Source organism: Stomoxys calcitrans, chromosome 2 (genome assembly GCF_963082655.1).
Source record: "Stomoxys calcitrans chromosome 2, idStoCalc2.1, whole genome shotgun sequence".
Taxonomy (NCBI): Eukaryota; Metazoa; Arthropoda; class Insecta; order Diptera; family Muscidae; genus Stomoxys; species Stomoxys calcitrans.
The window spans coordinates 227,680,189-227,703,364 of record NC_081553.1 but is presented as its reverse complement, the minus strand read 5'-3'; the positions used below and the strand labels follow the sequence as shown (position 1 = coordinate 227,703,364).

General features: G+C 37.7%; 2 protein-coding genes across 3 annotated transcripts in view; both read left to right on the top strand.

Annotated features, from left to right (window-relative positions):
• Nucleotides 1–5,086: 5,086 nt before the first annotated feature.
• On the top strand, nt 5,087–10,157 carry LOC131994851 (uncharacterized). Its single transcript, XM_059361790.1, has 2 exons — nt 5,087–6,838; nt 10,122–10,157. Exons 1-2 carry the CDS (start codon nt 5,087–5,089, stop codon nt 10,155–10,157), a joined length of 1,788 nt encoding a protein of 595 aa, XP_059217773.1.
• Nucleotides 10,158–13,114: 2,957 nt separating this feature from the next.
• Nucleotides 13,115–23,176, top strand: part of LOC106080998 (uncharacterized) — an 84,454-nt gene continuing 74,392 nt past the window's right edge. Inside the window, exon 1 of one of the 2 annotated variants that reach the window (XM_059363786.1) lies at nt 13,115–13,443. The gene's annotated coding sequence lies outside the window, so the exon portion shown is untranslated. Of the gene's footprint in view, nt 13,448–23,176 lie in introns of both variants that reach the window. The other variant, XM_013242658.2, reaches the window with a different exon arrangement.

Genomic DNA, 23,176 nt, shown 5'->3' with positions numbered 1-23,176 from the left:
TCCGATTTTGATGAAATTTGGGACAATGAGTTGTGTTAGGCTCGTCGACATCTTTCGTCAATTTGGCCCAGATGGGTTCAGATTTGAGTATAGCTGCCATATAGACCGGTCCTCCGATTGAGGGTCTTAGGCCCATATAAGCCACATTTATTATCCGATTTTGCTGAAATTTGGGACAGTGAGTTATGTTAGGCCCCTCGACATCGTTCGTTAATTTCGCCCTGATCGGTTCAGATTTGGATATAGCTGCCATATAGACCGATCTCACGATTGAAGGTTTTGGGCCCATAAAAGCCACATTTATTATCCGATTTTGCTGAATTTTGGGTCAGTTTGTTGTGTTAGGCTTTTCAACATCCGTGTCGCATATGGTTCAGATCGGTTAACTTTTAGTTATAGCCTATAAAATGACCAATATTTTGTTATACACAATTGAACAATGACTTGTACCGATTAGTATTTGGTCCAAATCGGAACATATTTCGATAAAACTGCTATGAGACATAAGGTATACAATTTACACCGGAATTTGATGAAAGGTGGTTTACATTACCCGAGGTGGTGGGTATCCAAAGTTCGGCCCGGTCGAACTTAACGCCTTTTTACTTGTTATATAATAGATGAGCTTGGTGCGTTTTTACTTCTTTCAAACCTCCAACAGTATTCATCAACATTTGTGATACATTGTAACACAAAAATCGCCTTCAGCCAAAAAAGTTTTGTAATTGAGCAGAATTAATAGATTAAACTCATTGAAAGTTGAAACTATTACAATTAACCCCTGTAGTGCTGCTGCCTTTAACACAACAATGTTTGGAAAAAATTCTTTGCCTAACCCAGTAACTGGCATTCCAGCTTGCTCAAGGCTTAAATGGGTTTGGGTGGGTTTTGTAAAATCATTCCAAATAAGCAGGTAACCAACTATCAAAACCCTAATTATGATGATGATGATGATGATGCTGCAGACAGTACAATCTGAGCTGATCATTGTTGCTTACAACATTGTGTGGTTGGTTGTTTAAAGCCATGTTTTTGGGTAGAATTTTTTCTTCTTTCGTTTTTTTGGTCTGCTCACCGAAAATTGTTAACTTGTGCTTATATTTATTTCATGATTGCTTGCCATTGTTAGTCACGTCCAGACGGACCGTGAATAATAGTTCAAGATCATCATTTAATGACCTGCTGGGCAGATACAATTACCCATTACGAAGGTAGACCAAAAAAACAAAAACGAGTCAAAAAACGTTTAATGGCTGCAGAAAAAAGAGAACCCACCAAAAACAGGCCTGTATTAAACATTTTCTTCGCCTTCTCGTGGCAGAGGGCAGATTGGTAATAAAACACAATACTATGGCAATAATCGATTATTTAATACAAATGATTACAAGAAATTCGTAACTACTTATTATCATTATTATGTGGCTGAGATCTTATCTTTGCTGGGAGGGCGATTTTAACCTCAAAACCAAAAATGGGATGTAATCTTTTAAATGTATCAGATATTTTTGTAAGAATTTGATTGCGTATTTTGTGAGCAATTATATTCTACTTAGTCTAGAATGGAAACTCATGGCAAGCTCTGAAAATCGTTATTGAAGTAGGAAGTGAGCTTCCACCATAGCATGGGGGTATACTAATTTCGTCATTCTGTTTGTAACTCCTCGAAATATGCGTCTGAGACCCCATAAGGTACATATATTCTTGATCCTCATGTCATTTTAAGTCGATCTAGCCATGTCCGTCCGTCTGTCTGTCTAAATCAAGCTAACTTTCGAAGGAGTAAAGCTAGCCGCTTGAAATTTTGCTTAAATTTTTGTAGGTTTCTCTATCGAGACGAGCTCAATGATCGGAGATGCAAATGGAAAAGGAAAGCCAAAGATAGCAACACACCAACTACTATGGGATGAGTTTCGTCTTTGGTTAGAAGACTTTTCAACCACATTAGATATAATGGCTTCAAGGGCCGTGCGTTGGTATGTTGTATTTAAATCGTATTAATAGCGAAAACGCATCTATGATACAATTATCACATTAACCACACTCGACAACCCTGCTTATTAGCTGTACTTTTCCCAATGCATGTATTTTTGTGTAGTGACAGACATTCTTTCAGTGACAAATTACACTTCTTCCGTACTATACATGATTTTGTTCATCTGTTGGAAGCTGCATTGATGGCCTCGAACGCCAAGACAACGGCAATGGCACTCGCTGTCGCTCCGTGTGCCCAGGTTCGAATCCTGGCCGGGCATTGCCGAATTTTTAATTTTTTTAAGTTTTTTGCGTGCTAGGGCGAGATCATTAAATTTTCAAATTTTTTTTTGTTTCTCTTTCGAGACGAGCTCAATGACAAATACTTTTAATTAGTGCAATTCGGTTGGGAATGTAAATGGGCTAAATCGGTCCATGTTTTGATATAGCTGCCATATAAACCAATCTTGGGTCTTGACTTCTTGAGCCTCTAGAGGGGGCAATTCTCGTCCGATTTGGCTAAAATGTGTCTAAGACAAAGTTTTCTATAGAAAAAATTTTTCTATATAAAAAATGTGTCTGAGACAAAGTTTTCTATAGAAAAATGTGTCTGAGAAAAATTTTTCTATAGAAAAATGTGTCAGAGACAACCTTTTTTTCTATAGAAAAATGTGTCAGAGACAAACTTTTTTTCTATAGAAAAATGAGTCAGAGACAAACTTTTTTTCTATAGAAAAATGTGTCTGAGACAAATTTTTCTATAGAAAAGTGTGTCTGAGACAAATTTGTCTCAGACACATGTTTCTTAAGAAAAAAATTATCTCACACATTTTTCTAGAGAAAAATTTGTCTCAGACACATTTTTCTATAGAAAAATTTTTCTCAGACACATTTTTCTATAGAAAAATTTTTCTCAGACACATTTTTCTATAGAAAAACATTTTTCTGCAGAAAAAAGTGTCTGAGACAAATTTTTCTATTGAAAAATGTGTCTGAGACAAATTTTTCTATAGAAAAATGTGTCTGAGAAAAATTTTTCTATAGAAAAATGTGTCTGAAACAAATTTTTCTCTAGAAAAATGTGTGAGATAATTTTTTTCTTAAGAAACATGTGTCTGAGACAAATTTTTCTCTAGAAAAATGTTTCTGAGACAAATTTTTCTATAGAAAAATGTGTCTGAGAAAAATTTTTTTCTAGAAAAATGTGTCTGAGACAAATATTTCTCTAGAAAAATGTGTCTGAGACAAATTTTTCTCTAGAAAAATGTACCTGAGACAAATTTTTCTATAGAAAAATGTGTCAGAGACAAATTTTTCTATAGAAAAAAATGTCTCAGTAAAATTTTTCTATAGAAAAATGTGTCTGAGACAAATTTTTCTATAGAAAAATGTGTCAGAGACAAATTTTTCTCTAGAAAAATGTGTCTGAGACAAATTTTTCTCTAGAAAAATGTGTCTGAGACAAATTTTTCTCTAGAAAAATGTGTCTGAGACAAATTTTTCTCTAGAAAAATGTGTCTGAGACAAATTTTTCTCTAGAAAAATGTGTCTGAGACAAATTTTTCTATAGAAAAATGTGTCTGAGACAAATTTTTCTATAGAAAAATGTGTCTGAGACAAATTTTTCTATAGAAAAATGTGTCTGAGACAAATTTTTCTATAGAAAAATGTGTCTGAGACAAATTTTTCTATAGAAAAATGTGTCTGAGACAAATTTTTCTATAGAAAAATGTGTCTGAGACAAATTTTTCTATAGAAAAATGTGTCTGAGACAAATTTTTCTAGAGAAAAATGTGTCTGAAACAAATTTTTCTAGAAAAAAATGTGTCTGAGACAAATTTTTCTATAGAAAAATGTGTCTGAGACAAATTTTTCTCTAGAAAAATGTTTCTGAGACAATTTTTTCTCTAGAAAAATGTGTCTGAGACAATTTTTTCCCTAGACAAATGTGTCTGAGATAAATTTTTTCTATAGAAAAATGTGTCTGAGACAAATTTTTCTATAGAAAAATGTGTCTGAGACAAATTTTTCTATAGAAAAACGTGTCTGAGACAAATTTTTCTATAGAAAAATGTGTCTGAGACAAATTTTTCTCTAAAAAAATGTGTCTGAGACAAATTTTTCTATAGAAAAATGTGTCTGAGACAAATTTTTCTATAGAAAAATGTGTCTGAGACAAATTTTTCTATAGAAAAATGAGTCTGAGACAAATTTTTCTATAGAAAAATGTGTCTGAGACAAATTTTTCTATAGAAAAATGTGTCTGAGACAAATTTTTCTATAGAAAAATGTGTCTGAGACAAATTTTTCTATAGAAAAATGTGTCTGAGACAAATTTTTCTATAGAAAAATGTGTCTGAGACAAATTTTTCTATAGAAAAATGTGTCTGAGACAAATTTTTCTATAGAAAAATGTGTCTGAGACAAATTTTTCTATAGAAAAATGTGTCTGAGACAAATTTTTCTATAGAAAAATGTGTCTGAGACAAATTTTTCTATAGAAAAATGTGTCTGAGACAAATTTTTCTATAGAAAAATGTGTCTGAGACAAATTTTTCTATAGAAAAATGTGTCTGAGACAAATTTTTCTATAGAAAAATGTGTCTGAGACAAATTTTTCTATAGAAAAATGTGTCTGAGACAAATTTTTCTATAGAAAAATGTGTCTGAGACAAATTTTTCTATAGAAAAATGTGTCTGAGACAAATTTTTCTATAGAAAAATGTGTCTGAGACAAATTTTTCTATAGAAAAATGTATCTGAGACAAATTTTTCTCTAGAAAAATGTGTCTGAGACAAATTTTTCTCTAGAAAAATGTGTCTGAGACAATTTTTTCTCTAGAAAAATGTGTCTATAGAAAAATTTGTCTGAGACAAATTTTCCTCTTGAAAAATGCGTCTGAGACAAACTTTTTGCAAGAAAACTGTTTCTGTTGAGTCTGCCACAAAACCCTATTACCAGGAGAGTGAATGATTTATGTTTCTTTGACAAGCACAATTGTGTTGTATATATTGAAGTGTACATTAATCAATTTTGAAATAAAAACTAATTATAAATCACCTGCATAGATCCTCACTGACAGTGTTGTAGTGTCCTACTGTGGCTTTAGTTATAATGAAAGTTTTACCTAAATTGGTGTTAGGCCTAAATATAACGGCATTTTTCACTACACTGCTTGGCGTAAATGTAGACATTTGTGAAAATAATCCTACTTCTAATCCAAAAGATTTACCAGAATTACTGAAAAACATTTACAAGGAAAGATACTTCGAATCAATGGTGCTTTTGACATCTCACACTTCATTGATATCTCATAGTTGGTGGAATTCGAAGGCCATATTTGAGTGGAAAGTTCCAAAAATTATCTTAGCGCCAGGTCAGGAGTTTGAGTTAAGGAAAGTCTTCAATAAGGATATCATTGCTGTGGTCTTCATGCCTTCCACATTTGATTCAGTTTTATTTGACTCCTGTGCTCAGCTCCTAAACAATACGCGGCAGAGCAGAATTGTGGTGGCTACAAGTGATTCGAATATGCTTCACGGCCAATTCCAACAAGAGTTACTTCAATCATCCGCGGGATACAAAATGGCCAGACTTTTACTGGCGTTTCTTAATGTCAATGGTGGAGAGTTATGCACTCATCTAAAATTGCAACCTTATCCAACCTATCGTTGGCAGTGTCCTACGCACCATGGTTACTTCTATCCCGATTATTGGAGAAATTTACATAAGAAAGCGGTTGTTGTGTATGGTGAGCAATCAGTTCCTCGCGTTTTTCTTTTCAAGGATGCAATGGGCAATATTCAGTACAGCGGCCATATAGGTAGACTAGTTCGATTGTTTGTCCAACACTACAATGCAACTATGCAACCGTATCAGCCACCTGTGGAGGATAATTCAACATTTTATACAAAAATCGGAGTATTAGTGAAACAGAATCTCGTCGATATTCCCATGACTTTAGATTATGGGAAAGATGGACATTGGCATCTCAACTCAGACTTTGTAGAGGTAACTCAGGTCAAGCTAATGGTGCCTTGTCCCAGACCTCTTGCCATACAAGAGCTTTATCCGTTGATGTTAAATTTTGATTTCTTTGGAAGCCTGATTTTTTGTACCATCCTATTTTCATTTCTCCATACACTCATTGATGCAATCGTGGGAGAAATTGTACAAGCCTGTTACTTCTTTTTGGATGACAAGGCCTTACCTAGCATATTGGGACAATCATTTAAGGCCAGGCTGTCTCCTGTCTGTTCCCTCAAACTGCTATACCTCATAATGTTCTTCACAGGACTGCATACCAGTTTGCATTTTGCAGCCAAAATGAAAACACTCTTCACCACACCACCCTATCGCAGGCACCTTAAAGACTTTGATGAGCTCAACAGATCACCTGTGAAGATTCTGGTGTACGAGAATTTTTTCTCGGAACCACCATATCCCATTGAAAAGTTGATCATAACAAAGGACTATGCCTCTTTTCAGGAGATGCAGCAAAATTTCAATACCTCCTTTGGGTATTACACCACCACTACTACTTGGCAGATCTACAAGCGACAGCAACAAGGCATATCCCATAAGATTTTTTGTATGTACAATAACCTCACCATCACATCCAAGGTATTAGGCTTGCGTCTGCCGAGCAATTCGGAATTAAAAGAACCCATGGATGAGCTTATTCAACGAGCCCGTGATCTGGGCCTCATGAAGGCCTGGTATTCGATGACCTTTGGAGATATGTTGAAACATAATGAATTGCAGCTACATCATGGCGATAATGTTGGAGAAGCTTCTGCGTTAACTGCTAGCGACTTAAGTTGGTTGTGGATAATATCAGCCATGGGTTTAATGATTGGCACTGTGGTATTTTTGTTGGAAAATTTTATTGGAAGATGCAGCCGCCTATATCTACGATCCAAAAAAGATTGATAAAATAAAATAAATTTTTCGACGCGCATTTTGTATGATTAGAAAAGAAATTTTGCAAACTAATTTGAATAAATTAAATAAAAAACAAGGAAAAATGTGTTAAGTTCGGCCTTGCCGAACTTTGGATACCCACCACCGTGGATAAATTAACCAAACTCTTTTGTAACAACTCCACTATATGCCAATGGGGGCTGTACACGAGTATAAAAAAATTTGTCTCAGACATATTTTGTCATTTTTCAATAGAAAAAATTTGTCTCAGACACATTTTTCTATAGAAAAATTTGTCTCAGACACATTTTTCTATAGAAAAATTTGTCTCAGACATATTTTTCTATAGAAAAATTTGTCTCAGACACATTTTTCTATAGAAAAATTTGTCTCAGACACATTTTTCTATAGAAAAATTTGCTCAGACACATTTTTCTATAGAAAAATTTGTCGCAGACACATTTTTCTATAGAAAAATTTGTCGCAGACACATTTTTCTATAGAAAAATTTGTCGCAGACACATTTTTCTATAGAAAAATTTGTCTCAGACACATTGTTTTATAGAAAAATTTGTCGCAGACACATTTTTCTATAGAAAAATTTGTCTCAGACACATTTTTCTATAGAAAAATTTGTCTCAGACACATTTTTCTATAGACAGACACAGTTTTCTATAGAAAAATTTGTCTCAGACACAGTTTTCTATAGAAAAAATTTTCTCGATAAGGACGAGCTTGCGAGACTAGGACGAGCTTGCGAGACTAGGACGAGCTTGCGAGACTAGGACGAGCTTGCGAGACTAGGCCGAGCTTGCGAGACTAGGATGAGCTTGCGAGACTTGGACAAGCGCTGCATACTTGGACCCAAATTTTAATACCATATTCGTTTTCTGGTCTCCAATACCTTTCATTTGATACCCTTATTGTGCACATCGTACCACTTTCGGATATGGGTGGTGTTTTGGGGGTAAGGAGGAGCGTCCGCCTCCAGCCACATACACAATCTATGAAAAATTTAAGAAAATCGCTTCAGCCAAGTGTCATAATGGGTCTAATGGCGTTTTTTAGGGGTGGCATGACCCCCTATACTTTGATCTGATTTTTTATGCTAGCTTTGCAAACTACTCCCGAATACCTTTCATTTGAGCCCCATATTGCAATGAACGTCCCATATGTCTGTTTGGGGGAGTTTTGGGGTTGGGGCGGCCCGATGGGTACTTAGACTCAAATTTTAATACCACATTCATATTCTACTCTCCAATACCTTTCATTTGATATCTATATTGTCCCGATCGGCCCACTTTTGATTTTGGGTTGTGTTTGTGGCATAAGGAGAAGGGGCCGTCCCCCTTCCGATAGTGAAAAATTATATGGTCTATGTTTTCTTCCAGACCAACCTATACAATCGGAAAATCGTTTCTGCCGTTTTTCTGTCTATACGAAATAAACAAACCGAGTCCCGTATACTCGTGATTGGCTAATGTGCCCCCTTTTGGACATTTTTGTGGGGGTGGGTGTGGACCCCCTATACTTTGACATGAATTTGTATGCCAGATTCGTTATCTACTCCCGCATGCTTTTCATTTCATATATTAATTGTCTTGATCGGTCTACTTTTGATTTTGGGTAGTGTTTTTGGCATAAGGGGGAGGGTACGTCCCCCTTCCATTATCAGTAAATTATAAAGCCTATTCCTACTTACTGACCATATTCGTAATCTACTCCCGAATACCTTTCATTTGAGTCCCATATTGTCATGATCGTCAAAGAAATCTATTTTAAGGGGTTTTGGGGCGGCCCCCCAGGTACTTGGACCCAACCTTAAATATGAAATACGTACTCTACTCTTGAATATCTTTCATTTGAATCCCATATTGTCCCGATCGGTCCACTTTTATTTTTGGATTGTACTTTTGGGGTAGGGGGAGAGTCCGCCCCCCCTCCCGATATCAAAAAATCATATAGCCTTGTTTCCTTCCAGACCAAACTACACAATCTGTGGAAATTTCAAAGTAATCGGTTCAGCTGTTTTTGAGTCTATGCGGTACAAACCAACAAATTTCTTTCAGAATCTTGTTCGACTTAACGGATGTGAACACTGGATGGTTCAACGGTAGAAACTTGAAGGCATCTTCTCTCTCCTGTTCCTGTGGTATCACTATGGACGAAAACCTCGAAATGACTCTGATGGCAGACTGCCACTTAAACCTTATCTAACCAATCACTGCAAACTATTGAACTTTGCAGTACCAAATGCTACTTCCCCTCGGCTAGAAAATAATTTAATAAGCCTATAATTGCAATTACGCCGCTTAACAATGTGACTGATGTTATAACATATTATCCATGATTATATTCACTATTCATTGAAATTAGAACTCATACCGGAAATATAATTGAGGCATTTAAAATAAATAGTTCAGGGCAATTTAAAATGCTGGCAAATGACTGACTAAACGTTTAGCTAATTTGCAGAAATAAATGCAAATATCGAACAACCCTAAGTAGCAGTGAATAGGAGCGAAAAAAAAATGTATTTTCATCCATAAGAATGTGGCTATGAAAGCCCCTTACAAAACTACAGCCATTTCATTAAAAATAAACCCTAGATATATGGCATAACAATAAACTATAAAGTCATAATTATATCAATTATATGACTAGCCACAATGGCCGGCCAGGCAGTCAGCCCGCGAACTGCGAAAGCCAACATGTGGGCACTTACCTATGAGCGAGCTGGAAACTCAAGTCATTCTTATATGGAGGCTTTTTTTTTCTTTCTCACTCCCAATGTTAATTTTGCAAATAGCAGATATTTGCACAGAAAATTATGGCCATAAATGTTCAAAGTCTGTTTGAATTGATTGCCATATGTGGTCGATGATATGCATGGCACACACCACAATGGCCAAGTGATTGATTGGCCATTCTAGAATGGCAAGGCACTTGCGTTTGGTAATGATTTTCTCAAGATTTGTAGTACCGACAAGGGGGTCCATGGGGTGAGGAGGAACGTAGGGGCTAGGAGCGGTAGAATGGTTCATTTAACAGACCAACAATTAAATTGTTTGCTGCTGTTATTCATTATTAAGCAGGGGCACAAAGAACACACACACACACACATACACAGCCACACAGCACACAACTTCAATTCGAATGCTAACTAAGCAAATGGGCAGTTAGCAGACAATTAAATTAAGACTATAATTTTCAAAATTACCCACAGATGGATGACTGTTGGCCAGTCATGGCCAACGTTTAAAATAATAATGACAGAGCTTTAGTTGGGTGGCAGAGGGGCAATGTTTAATAATGGTGGAAATGTTTGTGCAAATGTTAAAGCAGAATGATTTACACAACGGCAGTTCTTCAGGATATTTCCGTTTTCTATAGAGAGAATTAAAACAATTTAAAGCTAAAGCATGCAACATATTTGAATTAACCAGTAACAAGTAAGTTTGCCCGGGCCAAATCTTGGGAACCTACCACCATGGATTCTGCTCAAAACTAATTCAAGACAAGTAAAAAGTTCGGGCGGGACGAATCTTTTTTACCCTCTACCATGGATCGCATTTGTCGAGTTCTATGCGCGGTATCTCTTTTTAGGCAAACAAAGGATAATAGAAAAGAATTGCCATGTTATTGGAACAATATCAAGTTATGGTTCATTTCGGACCTTAATTGAACTGAATATTGGAGACCATAGTAGAAGTCATTGTGTAAAATTTCAGCCAAATCTAATAAGAATTGCGCACTTTAGGGGCTGAAGAAGTAAAATAGGGAGATCGGTTTATAGGGGAGCTGTATAAAGCTATAAACCGATTCATGCCATATTCGACACGTATGTTCAAGGTCATGAGAGAAGCCGTTGTACAAAATTTCAGCCAAATCGGATAAAACTTGTGCCGTTTAGAGGCTCAAGAAGTCAAGATCCCAGATCGGTTTATATGACAGCTATATCAGGTTATAGACCGATTTGATCCATATTTGACACAGTTGTTGGATATCATAACAAAACACGTCGTGCAAAATTTTATTCCAATAGGATAAGAATTGCGCCCTCGAGAGTCTCAAGAAGTCAAGACCCAAGATCAGTTTATATAGCAGCTATATCAGGTTATGGACCGATTTGAACCATACTTAACATAGTTGTTGAATATCCTAACAAAACACGTCGTGCAAAATTTCATTCCAATCGGGTAAGAATTGTGCCCTCTAGAGGCTCAAGAAGTCAAGACCCCAGATCGGTTTATATGACAGCTATATAAGATTATGGACCGTTTTAAACTATACTTGGCACAGTTATTGGATATCATAAAAAAACACGTTGTGCAAAATTTCATTCCAATCGGATAAGAATTGCGCCCTTTAGAGGCTCAAAATCAAGATCCCAGATCGGTTTATATGGCAGCTATATCAGGATATGGACCGATTTGAACCATTCATAATTCAGTTGATGGAAGCCATAACAAAACACGTGGTGCAAAATTTCAGCCAAATCGGATAATAATTGCGCCCTCTAGTGGCTCAAGAAGTCAAGACCCCAGATCGGTTTACCTGACAGCTATATCAGGTTATGAACCAATTTGAACTATTCTTAATACAGATGTTGGAAGTCATAATAAAACACCTCATGCAAAATTTTAGCCAAATCGGATAATAATAGCGTCATCTAGTGGTTCAAGAAGTCAAGACCCCAGATCGGTTTATATGGCAGCTATATCAGGTTATTGACCGATTTGAACCTAATTCAGCACAATTGTTGGAAGTCATAGCAAAACACGTTGTGCAAAATTTCATTCCAATCGGATAATAATTGCGCCTTCTAGTGGTTCAATAAGTCAAGACCCCAGATCGGTTTATATGGCTGCTATATCAGGTTATGGACCGATTTGAACTATTCTAAGCAGAGTTGTTGGATATCATAACAAAACACGTTGTGCAAAATTTCATTCCAATCCGATAAGAATTGCGTCCTCTAGAGGCTCAAGAATTCAAGACCCCAGATCGGTTTATATGGCAGCTATATCAGGTTATGGACTGATTTCAACCATACTCAGCACAGTTGTTGAAAGTTATAACAAAACACCACATGCAAAATTTCAGCTAAACCGGATAATAATTGCTCCCTCCAGCGACTCAAGAAGTCAAGATCCCAGATCGCTTAATATGGCAGCTTTATCAAAACATGGACCTATATGGCCCATTTACAATCCCAACCGACCTACACTGATAAGAAGTATTTGTGCAAAATTTCAAGCGACTAGCTTTAGTCTTTTGAAAGTTAGCGTGTTTTCGACAGACAGACGAACGGACGGACGGACGGACATGGCTAGATCGACATTAAATATCTGACGAATATTTCGAGTAGTTGCAACCAGAATGACGAAATTAGTATACCCCCATCCTTTGGTGCAGGGTATAATAACCTTTCTCAAGGATGGGGAAAATGAGAGGGTTGAAAGTTTAGGCGCGTCGCCTTTAAAGCTGAACGCCTGAGTTGAATTCCCGGCGAAGACTTCTGAAAATTTTCAGCTGGACCTGGCGACCTTGTGGGCTTTTTGCCTTAGGTAATATGGCGAGTAAACTTGCAACCAAGTGGTGTCGGTCTGTGGCAAGCCGTTTGAAATCGGCAATAAAAAAGCAGTCCCTTTATCAATGAGCTTGAGCTTGTTTCGAACAGCACTGATTGATATGAGGGAAATATTCCCATTATTCCTTATTCCTTAATGGAACGTTTGTGGGCAAATTTGAAATTTGCGTTATTGGTTTCTACAAAGTATAATTTTATCACCAATTTCCATTAAGATCCCACCTCATGTATTTCAGCCTTGAGATTAATCAGGTTGATCATCTCCCATACCCTCTTTTGCACCAATTTTTACTTCCTTTAACTCATCTGTGGTCGACGAACTGACCTCATTCAAGCTCATTATGATTATGCATTTATTTTCTTTGTTTATTTTCGTTTTTTGTATACATTCAACGATCTCTCAGTATTTTCTCACTCAAATAATTTTTGAAAAAAAAAAATTAACAAAGCATTTCGTAAACTATTGGTGAAAACTTGTACTGGTACAGACATCATCATTGAGAATCACATGTATGTAAGGCCTTGTAAGCACTTTTCTCTCAAAAAATGCAAAATGCAAAACCATTTTCTATTGCCATGCCATTGACATTGAATTTGAATTTTTGGTTAAATTAGTTTCATTGCAAAATTCTACGCGGTATGTGAGTCTACGACGATTCACAATTTATCCCAAGAATTGAGAACCCAAAAAGAAAATAAAATCAAAGATCGAAAAAAAATAAACAATTAAAAAAAAAATATTTTTAATGTTTTGTAACGAGTCATAAGTGTTGATGTTGATGATGAAACTATTTCGCTGTGTCCTATGAATATGAAATTACATCACAATTAATTAAATTTGCGCAAAAAAAGGCTCTAAAAATATAAGTGAGAGGGCATTTTTTTTAATGAATAGAAAAATCAAATACAAGGAAGAAATACGAAAACGTGATTACCCAAAATCGTGTGAACAACAGTAAGTGAGTATTTTTCTTAACCCTGAATGAGCCGGAAGTATCCAAAATGGTTTATGATTTACAAATACATATCAATATTTTTATTTGGTTGATGGTGAAGGGAAACAGAGAAATACTCCCCCTATATCAAAGAATGTCACCAACTGCAGTGCACTACAACTTAAAGGGCCTACTCGTTTAGGCTAAAGGTATTTTGGGACAAAATATTGGGTTGCCCAAAAAGTAATTGCGGATTTTTCATATAGTCGGCGTTGACAAATTTTTTCACAGCTTGTGACTCTGTAATTGCATTCTTTCTTCTGTCAGTTATCAGCTGTTACTTTTAGCTTGCTTTAGAAAAAAGTGTAAAAAAAGTATATTTGATTAAAGTTCATTCTAAGTTTTATTAAAAATGCATTTACTTTCTTTTAAAAAATCCGCAATTACTTTTTGGGCAACCCAATACTTCTTGCCTAGATGTTGGCCCTTTGCTGACGTTGTACACAGATGTCGATAATGTTTTTCTTATTCGTGTCGCGATTTGAACACAAGTGAGAAAAGCTGCGCGAGCTGTATTGAGTTGACTAAATACGAGGGGTGATATATAAGTGTAGGCAATCAATATGGTAGTGCAGTATCGTTTATTACAAATTGAAATTTTGATCTAAGATCATTAAACGTAATTTATTCATGAATGGAATCTGGACCGAGTTTTAAATCGAGGTACCTATGTCCGCCCATTCATAGAGCCACCCACACAAACACGCGTTTTTAAATTTTAGGCACCTAGGGGGGGCAAAATCTCACAGGCTATGTCTTTCTACATTCTTACTTCGAATGGTTTTATAACCTAATATAGATTTTTATACCCACCACCATAGGATGGGGGTATACTAATTTCGTCATTATGTTTGTAACACCTCGAAATATGCGTCTGAGACCCCATAGAGTATATACAATTTTGATCGTCATGTCATTTTAAGTCGATCTAGCCATGTCAGTATGTCTGTCCGTCCGTCTGTCTGTCCATCCATCAGTCTGTCTGTAGAAAGCACGTTAATTTTCGAAAGGAATAAAGCTAGCCGCTTGAAATTTTGCACAAATACTTCTTATTAGTGTAGGTCGGTTGGGATTGTAAATGGGCCAAATCGGTCCATGTATTGATATAGCTGCTATATAAACCGACCTTGGGTCTTGACTTCTTGAGCCTCTAGAGAGCGCAATTATTGTCCAATTGGACTGAAATTTTGCACATGGTGCTTTGGTATCGCTTCCAACAACTGTGTTAAGTATGATTTAATCGGTCCATGTTTTTATATAGCTGCCATATAAACCGAACTTGGGTCTTGACTTCTTGAGCCTCTAGAGGGCGCAATTCTCGTCCGATTTAACTGAAATTTTTGCCCGTAGTGTTTTGGTATCACTTCCAACAACTGCACTAAGTATGATTCAAATCGGTTCATAATCTGGTATAGCTGTCATACAAACCGATCCGGGGTTTTGACTTCTTGAGCCACTAGAGGACGGAATTCCTATCCGATTGGAATGAAATTTTGCACGACGTGTTTTGTTATGGTATCCAACAACTGCGCCAAGTATGGTTCAAATCGGTTCATAATCTGCTATAGCTGCCATATAAAGCGATCTTGGATCTTTACTTCTTGAGCCTCTAGAGGGCGCAATTCTCGTCCGATTTAACTGAAATTGTGCCCGTAGTATTTTGATATAACTTCCAACAACTGTGTTAAGTATGACTGAAATCGGTCCATGTCTTTATATAGCTGCCATGTATACCGATCTTGACTTCTTGAGCCTCTAGAGGGCGCAATTCTCGTCCGATTTGACTGAAATTTTCCACCTGGTGTCTTGGTGTAAAATCCAACAACTGCGATCAGTATGGTTCAAATCGGTCCATGTTTTGACATAGCTGCCATATTAACCGAACTGGGATCTTGACTTCTTCAGCTTTTAGAGGGCGCAATTCTTATCCAATTTGGCTGCAATTTAGCACGTTGTGTTTTGGTATCACTTCCAACAACTGTGCTAAGTATCGTCCAAATCGGTTCATAACCTGCTATAGCTGCCATATAAAGCGATCTTGGATCTTGATTTCTTGATCATCCGATTTGGTCGAAATTTTGCATGAGGTATTTTGTTATAATTTCCAGTAACTGTGCTAAGTATGACGCAAATCGGCACATAACCTGCCATACAAACCTATCTTGGGTCCTGACTTCTTCAGCTTTTAGAGGGCGCAATTCCTATCCGATTTGGCTGAAGTTTAGCATGATGCATTTTATTCTTACTTTCAACGACTGTGCTAAATAAGGTTCAAATCGATCAATAACCTGATATAGCTGCCATATAAACCGATCTGTGATCTTGACTTCTTGACCCTGTAGAGGTCGCAATTCTCATCCGATTTGCCTGAAATTTTGTGCGACTGATCCTCTCATGACCTTCAACATATGTGTTTATTATGGCCTAAATCGGTCTATAGCCTGATACATCTCCCATATAAATCGATCTCTTTATTTTACTTGTTGAGCCCCCAAAGTGCGCAATTCTTATTCGAGTTGGCTGACATTTTACACAGGTCTCCAACATATAATTTAATTGTGGTCCGAACCGGACCATATCTTGATATCGCTCTAATAGCAGAGAAAATCTTTTTTAATATTCTTTTTTGCCTATGAAGAGATGCCTAAGAAGAGATGAAAAGAACTCGACAAATGCAATCCATGGTGGAGGGTATATAAGATTCGGCCCGGCCGAACTTAGCACGCTTCTACTTGTTCTTATACGTGTCGGAATTTGAACCCAAGTGAGCAAAGCTGCGCGAGCTGTATTGAATTAGGTATAGCAATGCTCATGCTACTACACTCAGAGAAATAAGTTTAGTTATATCAGCAAACACTGCCTGCTGGGTCAGTACGCGTCATGGATTGGCTTTATACTGCAGCTTTATGGTGTTGTGGTCTCGTGGACGGCACTTCAAAAGTCCACCTACTGTTCAATACTCAACCGGATCCAAAGGATGGCTTGTTTGTGCATCACAACTGATGCACTGAATTTAATGCTACATCTTATGCCTCTGGACAATGTGGCTAGACAAATTGCTGCGACCACTTTCGTGAATCTAAGGGAGCTTTCTCTTTGGTCATGTGGCGGCTATGGATACTGTATTGTCCTTGTTACAAGCAGTGTGGATTACACCCTTCCTGTGCAGCTCTTTGATAAAAAGTACTGTACCACTATTCCTGATAGAACCGATAGGAACAACGATATACCTGGCAATAGAAGTGACATTGACTTCTATACGGATGGTTCCAAACCGGACGACCAGGTGGGCTTTGGAGTATACTCTAGAGATCTAGAACTGGTCATATCGAAAAGGTTACCCGACCACTGCTGTGTGTATCACCTGTTGTGAGTGCCGGGCCACAAACATATCCCAAGGAAATACAAAGCGTGACTAGGAACTACCCTACACATTCCAGGGATACTGGAAACTGTGGGTATGCCTCTAGCGACATGTAATCTAAGTTTTCAGGACCAGGCCCGAAGGACAACGAATGATAGATGGTCACAAAGAGGGGGCTATGAGCATTCCAAAACTATGTGCCCTAATCTAGACTTGAAGAGATCTACCGCTTTGCTGTCATTGGCCAGAACAGACGTCTCAGTCATTGTGTCTGTCATGACAGGTCACTGTCTGATTGGAAAACATGCTGACCGACTGAAGGTTGCCAGTAACGACTTTTGCAGAAGCTGTGAGGACATCGAAGAAGAAGTGACTATAGAACACCTTCTGTGTGTGTGTGTCCCGCTCTAACAGTCAGAAGGAGTTCCACTTTAGGATATCATTACTTTGAGAACCTATCTGATTTGGAGGATGTGAACATTCGCAAGTGGAGGCCACCGTAACGCAGAGGTTAGTGTGTCCGCCTATGATGCTGAAAATTTTTTCAGCGGTGGTTTTCCCCTGCTAATGCTGGCAACATTTGTGAGGTACTTTGCAATGTAAAACTTCTCTCCAAAGAGGTGTCGCACTGCAACATGCCCTTCGGACTCGGCTATCAAAAGGAGGCCCCCTATCATTGAGCTTAAACTTGAATCGGACTGCACTCATTGATATGTGAGAGATTTTCTCCTGTTCCTTAGTGGAATGTTCATGGGCAAAATTTGCAAATTGCATTTGAACATTCGCAAGTTGTTGGGTTTGTTAAAGCGATCTGGATGGTTCAACGGTTGGAATTAGAAGGCATCTTCTCTCTCTTCGGTTCCTGTGGTATCACTATGTCCGCTCTCCGGACATAAAATCTGGAGACAATAAGTTGGTTATATATCAACCGATTTCGATGAAATTTGGCACAGTGAGCTCTCGACAGACACTTACCCATTCCTGTGAAGTATGGTCCAAATCGGACCATATTTGGATATAGCTGCCCCTATGGACCGATATAGGCTATAAAGGCAATAAAAGATCCATTTGTTACTCGATTGCGATGAAACTTGACACAATGAGTTTTGGTAGAACCCTTCCCATTCCTGTCAAATGTGGTCCAGATCGAACCATATTTGGATATAGCTGCCATATAGACCAATCTGCCGAAAGAGTAAATTGAGCCTATAAAGGGAGCATTTTTCATCCGATTTCGATGAAATTTGGCACCGTTAGTTTTGGTAGACCCCAAAACCCATTTGTTGAATGTGGTCTAGATCGGAGCGTATTTATATATAGCTACCATATAGACCGACTTCGCGATATACAGTGTTGAGCCCATAAATTTTACAGGCTCCACACTCTATATCGGAAGATTGGTCAACATGGCAGCTATATCCAAATATCGTTCGATCAGGACAACATTCAACAAATAGGTATAGGGGTCTACCACAACTCACTGTGCCAAAAACTTCATCGCAATTGAATGAAAAATTCCCTTTTAGTGGGCTCAACACTCCATATCTGGAGATCGGTCTATATGACAGATATATCTATATATGGTCCGATCTGAACAAGATTCAATAAAATGATGTAGGGGTGAACCAAAACTCACTGTGCCAAATTTTATTTCAAAATCGGAAGAAAAATGCTCTTTTTATAGGCTCAATGCTACATATCGGGAGATCGGTCTATACGGCAGCTACATCCAGATATGCTCCGATCTGAACGATGTTCGAAACAAAGGTCCGATCAAGAACACATTTAACAGAAATGGATAGAAAATGGTAGTAAATGGTAGCATGGGTAGGGGTCTACCAGAACTCACTGTGCCCTATTTTATCGGAAATCGGATAATGAATGGATCTTTTATGGCCTTTATATCCCATTTCAGTAGATCGGGCGGCCTGTGTATAGGGCAGCTGTACCCAAATATTGTCTGATCTGAACCACGTCGTGCCAAAATTCATTCAAATCGGATAAGAATTGTGTCCTCTAGAAGTCAAGACCCAAGATCGGTTTATATGGCAGCTATATCAGGTAATGGACCGATTTGAACCATACTTGGCACAGTTGGTGGATATCATAACAAAACACGTCGTGCCAAAATTCATTCAAATCGGATAAGAATTGCGCCCTCGAGAGGCTCAAGAAGTCAAGACCCAAGATCGGTTTATATGACAGCTATATCAGGTTATGGACGGATTTGAACCATACTTGGCACAGTTGGTGGATATTATAACAAAACATGTCGTGCCAAAACTCATTCAAATCGGAGAAGAATTGCGCCCTCTAGAGGCTCAAGAAGTCAAGACCCAAGATCGATTTATATGACAGCTATATCAAAACATAGACCGATATGGCCCATTTACAATACCAACCGACCTATACTAATAAGAAGTATTTGTGCAAAATTTCAAGCGGCTAGCTTTACTCCATCGGAAGTTAGCGTGCTTTCGACAGACAGACGGACGGACGGACGGAAGGACAGACGGACGGACATGGCTAGATCGACATAAAATGTCACGACCATCAAGAATATATATACTTTATGGGGTCTCAGATGCAAATTTCGAGTAGTTACAAACAGAATGACGAAATTAGTATACCCCCATCCTATGGTGGAGGGTATAATAACCAATTTATTGCCTTAAGGGTTCAACTCTGGAAATCGGTCTATATAGCGGCTATCTATAACTAAATTCCGATTTTATGAGATCAGAAGGTCAGGTTTATATACAAAGACTACGAAATCATCGAAAATTGTTAGGAAAATGTTTTTTATACCCAAGATATCTGAAAAATTATAAATACCCAACTTTTGGCATATATGGATAAATATCCGGGTATTTACCCAATTTACCGGGTAAATACCTTTTGGCTATTTTACCATGGCCCATATCTGTCAATGCCGGATAAACTCCAAAAATCCAATATCATGTACATACTTACAGACACTCTAACTAACTCCCCCCTTACAAAATATTCAAAAGCACCGGATCCCGGAAACAAGTAGAGCTCGTTGTTTAGACTTCCATAGTAACCCAAAACCACGAAGCTGAATTGCAAACAAATTTCTAGAGTCTAGAGGGGGCTGCAAACCAAAACCCCTCTGAGGGAATATTGGCAGTTGGTTTTTTCTAAACAGACTCACATCATTAATTATTTCTCATTAAATTAATGAGCATTCTGGGTATGACAGTGTGCCCTCCCTCTTCTCTTCCCCTTCTGCTTCCCTCACTGTAGAGATACACTGGCCATTGCACAATTGCAAAACGTTAATGAAAAATTGTCAAAGGCACAGCTATCTTTTAATTAATAACACAAATGACCAAAGCAAAATTACAAGGTATCCCCCCCCCCCCCCCCTCCCCCTGAAAGTCCATAGCCGACAGAAAAGCTGAAGATTATATTCCTAGGTAATCAACAAAATTACATCAAATACCCAATAACGTCTTATGCCTTAAGGCACCAGTCGATGGAGAAGGGGGTGGGGGGGGCGAAATGAGCTTGGTGTGACTTTAGTTTTATGGCAATTTCTTAAATTAAATCACGTGCCAGCATCGTGATTTATTTCATCAATTAATGATGACACAAGTGTTCAATGTACAACGTTCAACAATTTGCCCAAGTGAACCAATTGTGGCATGGTGAATTAGGGCGACCACTATTGCTAGCGTCAGACAAATGAAGAAAATAAACTTTTCTGGGGGACCAGTATGTATAAAAGAATGCCAATAGCAGTTGGGGGGAGGGGTAGGGGAGAAGGGGGCAGTAGCAACAAATTGATGATGTCTTGGCGATAATGAGTGAAAGAAAAGTCTTTTTTTTTATCTTCTCTCTCAAACACTCCTTTGAAGTCCAACAACAGCATCTCTCATCCATAGACAATCAATCATGCGAATTCTTGGCATTGTAAGGCATTTTGCCTTTGATTGATTCTCCTGGAGGTTGGGAGTGAGGTGGTACATCTTTAATATGGTTGTTGTTGTTGTTGTTGTTGCTGGTGAAGCAATACTGCCATAATAAATTGCCAACTTGGCAAAATTGTTTTCGAAATAGAACGAGGTCATTGCGATAAAATTCCATGGTCAAATTGAGAATTTTATGGATTTGTTGTTTCAACGTGATGGATTTGCTGGTCATTTTCGGAAAGATGATTTGGAATATTACACTGGCCTAAGTAGAACAAGGACAATATGATCAAAAGCATAATGAGCCTGGAAAGTAAATGCCATAAAATAGATACCAAAAAGAAATGAACAAACAAAATGATAGACCAAAAATACAACAGGATATCAAAAGTAAATTTAAAACAAATTGGATAATATGGACTTTCTGAAGGACATACTGAACCATATACCGGGTTCCATACCAGATCAAGAATCAACTTGGAGCGTGACAATATTCCATGAAGGAAACTATAATAAGTAACAAAGCAGCAAGAACCTATGGGCTGCCATCATAGCTTAACAAGAGGAGGTACTTTAGTAAGTAGTGGAATCTGGCATGAAAAACATAATTCACAAAATGGTGGGCAAGACAGTTTCGAAGTGTCTTACTTACTAAAGTACCTCCTCTTGTTAAGCTAAGATGGCAGCCCATAGGTTCTTGCTGCTTTGTTACTTTGTTTGGTTGTTGCCAATATTATAGGCAAATCGAGTAAAAATTGAGCGCTCCAGTGGCTCAGAGTGTCAAATTGGGAGATGGGTTTATATGGGAGATTAGGTTATCAACCGATATAGGCCATACTTGGTACCGTAGTTGGAAGCTATACTTAAACGACCCGTGAAAAATTTCAAGCAAATTGGATAATAAAAGCGCCCTCTAGGAGCACAAGAAGTCTAATCGGGAGATCGGTTTCTATGGCAGCTATATCAGGTTATGAACCGATTTGAACCATACTTGGCGCAGTTATTGAAAGTAATATCAAAACATCATATGCAAAATTACAGCCAAATCGGATAAGAATTGCGCCCTCTCGAAGCTCAAGAAGTCAAGACCCAAGATCGGTTTATTTATCGGTTATGAACCGATTTAAACCATACTTAGCACAGTTGTTGGAAGTAATACCAAAACACCACCTGGAAAATATCAGCCAAATCGGATGAGAATTGCGACCTCTAGAGGCTCAATAAGTCAAGACCCAAGATCGGTTTACAGGGCTGCTACATCAAAACATGGATCGATTGGGCCCATTTACAAACCCAACTGGCCTACACTAATACAAATTTTTGTTCAAAATTTCAAACGACTAGCTTTACTCTTTGAAAAGTTTGTGTGTTTTCGCCAGACAGACGGACGTATGGACATGGCTAGATCGACTTTAAATGCCATGACAATTAACAATATATACACTTTATGAGGTCTTAGACGCATATTTCGACGTGTTACAAACAGAATGACGAAATAAGTATACCACCATTCCATGGTGTAGGGTATAAAAAGTATTGACTAGAAATAATATAAAATATTGGTTTGCCCAAAAAGTAATTGCGGATTTTTTAAAAGAAAGTAAATGCATTTTTAATAAAACTTAGAATGAACTTTAATCAAATATACTTTTTTTACACTTTTTTTCTAAAGCAAGCTAAAAGTAACAGCTGATAACTGACAGAAGAAAGAATGCAATTACAGAGTCACAAGCTGTGAAAAACTTTGTCAACGCCGACTATATGAAAAATCCGCAATTACTTTTAGGGCAACCCAATATTTTCCTTATCACAACAAAATAAGTAAAAAGACGTTAAGTTCGGCCGGGCCGAACTTTGCATACTCACTACCTCGGGTGTATACGTAAACCACCTTTTGTCATAATCCGGTAAAAAATGCATAATTTGTGCCCCCATAGTAGCTTTATCGATATATGGTCCAATTTGGACCAAATTCGACACGGATATTGAGTGGTCTAATTAGTACAAGTCATTGTTCAATTTTGCAGAACAAAATATTGGTCTTTTTGGTAGCCATATAGACCGATATGAACCATAAACGACACGGATATCGAAAAGCCTAACATAAGTTACTGTGCCAAATTTCAGAGAAATCGGATAATCTATATGTGGACCAATCTGGGCCAAGTTGAAGAAATATGTCGAAAATCTAACGCAACTCACTGTCCCAAATTTCGACGGAATCGAACAATAAAAGCGCCTTTTTTGGGCCCAAGACCTTAAATCGAGAGATCGGTCTATATGGCAGCTATATCCAAATCCGGACTGATCTCAGCCAAACTGAAGACGAATGTTGAAGGACCTAACACAATTCACCGTCCCCAATTTTGGCTAAATCGGACAATAAATGCGCCT